This window comes from Schistocerca gregaria, chromosome X, assembly GCF_023897955.1.
Source record: "Schistocerca gregaria isolate iqSchGreg1 chromosome X, iqSchGreg1.2, whole genome shotgun sequence".
NCBI classification, from domain to species: Eukaryota; Metazoa; Arthropoda; class Insecta; order Orthoptera; family Acrididae; genus Schistocerca; species Schistocerca gregaria.
Window position 1 is genome coordinate 779,439,482 of NC_064931.1, and position 3,869 is coordinate 779,443,350.

At 42.4% G+C, this 3,869-nt stretch overlaps 1 protein-coding gene across 1 annotated transcript; it reads left to right on the top strand.

Moving 5' to 3' along the window:
* Nucleotides 1-580: 580 nt before the first annotated feature.
* On the top strand, nt 581-3,539 carry LOC126298314 (uncharacterized). Its single transcript, XM_049989610.1, has 5 exons — nt 581-654; nt 1,289-1,445; nt 2,108-2,272; nt 2,350-3,210; nt 3,321-3,539. The coding sequence occupies exons 1-5, from the start codon at nt 581-583 to the stop codon at nt 3,537-3,539; spliced, it is 1,476 nt and encodes a 491-aa protein (XP_049845567.1).
* Nucleotides 3,540-3,869: the final 330 nt, after the last annotated feature.

Genomic DNA, 3,869 nt, shown 5'->3' on the forward strand with positions numbered 1-3,869 from the left:
ATTTTCGTAACACAACAATACACGACAGTACAGTACTTTCAAGATCACGGCAATGAACGTAGTAACTATGACACTTATATGCCTGGCGCTTTACTTTGTATATGGCAAGCAGGGCCGGGGCAAAGCACGTGCGAAACGTGCGGCCGTACGGGGAGACCGCCCCCCCCCTTTTTTAGGACAAACTCAACATTCATGCCCAAGAGGGGATTCGAAGCCAAACGTCGGAGGGAGAGGCTTAGGGAACTGTGGCATGTTGCCTCGACTACCTGCCGGCCTCCCCTCTTGAACAATGGGAGGGAGGAGAACTAATTTCTTCCTCACCACTGTGGCAGCACCGTCGTGTTCACGCCGGAGGAAAAGAGAGGGGGAAGCAATCTGGCGTATACGCCAGTATTCTTATGAGTGGAGCGCTGCCAGCCTGATAAGCGCCGTGCGTTTACTCACAACTGGTTTTGTAGAAGACGAAATCTAATTTGGAAATTCGAATGCTATGTTCGATACTGCGGTTACATGTTAAGCCTGAAGCAATTTTGTTAAGCCCTTCAAAGGCAGTTTCCGAGTGTTTTATTCTTCCCGCATTATGGAAAAATTGGCTGAACATTATTACAGCCAAACATGTCCAACACCTACAATGGCTAGAAGTATTCCAAATGGGTAAATACGCTGCAAGTAATTACAAGGGATAAAGACATTGCTAATAAGCCTGGCATAAGTAGGGTTTCGACGTATTTTTGAAAATTTTTGCAATCCGTTTCTGAGCGACAGTCGGACGTTTTGATTTTTGAGCCATGAAACACCTGTCTCCGCCTGCATGAGCAACAATTAAACTCTGGCCGGCACTTTTGTTTGACAATACTACTCGCACACTATCACATAGCCAACATTTATTTACTGTATAATGGGTATGAATCCATGTTTCATCTTAGTAAACTACTGGTCGCTTTGATTCTGATGAAAACCTGAGAAAGTAAGGTCTTTTAGCAACAATGCCCTCCCGTCCGCACAAAACAAAACGTTAACTGTGACTTCTTCTATAACGAAAATCCATAGACAGAACATTGCTTCTAAGAGTTTCATTGCTAGCTTTGAAGCTCATTTCTGTTTGACAAAAGTTGTGCAGTTTTCGCAAAGTTCGTATTGCTTTCTATTGTTCGTAATGCCATAAAAATTGCTGCCTGATAATATATTTATCCATATCATCGGTCACATACTTATTGTGAGCTTCTTGCTTCTTCTTCTTGGGCGCTAGTTTAACCGTAGCCTCGCTGTACAACGTCGCGTGACCTAGTTCCTGGCACTGCCGCGTCACCAGTTTGCCTTTCCAGGCAATAGGTATTGCCGCGTTCTCTACAACGAATAGTACAGAATTCGTTTCGGTAGTTGGCCGGGGGAGTCAAGATTGGTCAGAAGCACTTTCATTGCGTTTCGTAAAAACAGAAGAATTGGTGCGTCCGAATTTCTTGCAACTTGGGATGTAATAGGTGCTTTTCATATAAAGTCCAATTAGTATTGCGCATGCACGTTACTCATAAGTTAGAATTTTTCTCCTTCAAGATTACAGAATAGGAAAATCTATTTTTATTATGATCTGTTACTTCAAAAATTGGCAAGTCGGCACATAAGCACGCGTTTTCCCAATAGCTAGAATGAAAATAAAGCAAAAAAAAAGTTCAGTGATACGGCGATGTCTAATTTGTTACCCCTTATTTCATAATCAGACACAAAAGAAGTGACACATAGAAATTAGGACAGATGTCGAGTCTCAGTTCTTTGAAATGAACAACGGCAGTGCAGTGAGTTAATATATTTCGACTAGCATTAGTACCCGTCGATGCCCGGTTGTATATTCATTGCATTATTATGTTATTCCATCTCCTTATTCTTCCTCACTCCATTGTCTTCCGCCCCAATCTTTGACCGTTTCACCTGCGCCTGCAGTGAAATTCGGCCTGAAATTCAATTTCACGCGGCTCAATTCTTATGACTTTATCTCCTGAACAGTGTATCCTACAGTAATATAACTTTCCTTTTACGTGCAGTGGAATATCAGGAAATTGTCTGCGAAGTGTGTTACAAATAAAGTTAGTACACTGACATCAACAATTAGTTTCACATAATCGTTCTTTACATGTTGGATCGAAATATGTCCGACGGTAGAAAAAGACTGTCTGGCAGTGAATATGAGAAAAGACGGGCGCTGAAGGAAGATAACGATAAGAAGCAAAAGGATGCACTACAACGATATTTCAAGCCAAAGAGAGCAGCGGCGAGGGTGGAAAAATAGATCCTGAAAGTACAGAAACTAGTGGAGCTACTGCAGCTACATCTTTATGTTCAAGACATGACCAGAAAGTTGACGAACACAGTACTGTGACCACCGCATACAGTAGCAATGCTGAGGGTGGGCCATCCACAACATGTTCAACAGACTTCGTCTGGACTCAAGACCTGCTTTGTGTCGAAAGCTCCAAGATTGGAACATCAGGCATAACTGAAATTTGGCGACCCGATTGGGAAAATACCGAAGGAACTTCAGCCGAGGTACTCACCACCGCGGAAGGGATTGAAGGCGAGCCTGAACTGGAAGACACAATTGACTCAGATCAAGGAAGTTGGCCGCAAATTATTACCGACTGCATTCGAACGACTTTGATCATGCGAGGTTCTCCCGAGCGCATTAAGGAAGCTGAAGAATGTCCTAAAAACGCGGACAACCGGTGTTTCAGCTCTGTGCACTACAGCTATTCTTTGAAGAATTTAGAAGAAGCAGATACACATTGGTTGGTGTATTCAAAGAGCAAGGATGCTGTGTTCTGCTTGTGTTGCAAACTTTTTTCGTCATCTACAGTAAAAATTTCAAAGAACTGTACAAGCGACTGGCGGCATCTTGCTTCGTATCTCCAAAGTCACGAGAAGTCTACCGAGCATTTGAATTCACATAAAAAGTGGATCGTGTTTTCCGAGGGACTGAAAACGTCACGAACTGTCGACGCCCGTCATCAAAGGCTTCTGAATACTGAAAGCGAACATTGGAAAAATGTTCTTGAGCGCTTAATAGCAATAATTCATTTCCTGGGTCGACAATGTCTGCCTTTGAGAGGACGTACAGATATACTCTTTCAGCCTGACAACGGAAATTTCTTGAAAGTCTCTGAATTATTCGGAAAGTTTGACACTGTGATGATGGAGCACCTGCACAGTCAAAGCAAGGTGAGAACAAGGGTCATCATTATCTTGGAAAAGAAACACAGAATGAAATAATTCATCTTATTGGATCATCTATAACCAACAACATTCTATTAATGATGAAATCTGCAAAGTATTACAGTATATTTGTGGACTGCAAACCAGATATTTCAAAAGTTGAGCAGATGGCAGTTGTGCTACATTTCGTCCAGGAGACAGGACTCGACGGGGTATACGATGTCCGAATTCGGGAGCATTTCCTGGGATTTCTTCCAGTGTCCGATTCTTCAAGCTCTTCTTTGAGGCAGGTCGTACTCAAGTTCTTGGAAGATAAAATAAATCCTGTTGTGTAATATGAGAGGGCAAGGATACGACAATGGAGCAAACATGAAAGGAAAGAATTCTGGTCTCCAGAAAAGAATTTCAGATATGAACAAGAGAGCATTTTATGTGCCATGTAGCAGTCACTCATTGAATATTCTTGTAAACGATGCCGCTATGTCTTCTAAATGTACTGTTTTCATGTTTTCGACAGTGAAAAGCTTGTATGACTTCTTATCGTCCTCCGTTCGACGTTGGGATACCTTGAAGAAGTATCTGTCTAACCTGTCACTGAAACCGCTGAGCAACACTGGGTGGGAAAGTATCATCGATGCACTTACTCCTCTGAGGTTTCATATTGG

Bases quoted from the DNA above. Each gene is read 5' to 3' on its own strand.
- LOC126298314 (XM_049989610.1), top strand. From the start codon at position 581: ATGGAAAAATTGGCTGAACATTATTACAGCCAAACATGTCCAACACCT. The intron at 1,446-2,107 runs GTGCGTCCGAAT...ATCAACAATTAG, and splicing joins TCGTAAAAACAGAAGAATTG to TTTCACATAATCGTTCTTTA. The intron at 3,211-3,320 runs GTGAGAACAAGG...AAATCTGCAAAG, and splicing joins ACCTGCACAGTCAAAGCAAG to TATTACAGTATATTTGTGGA.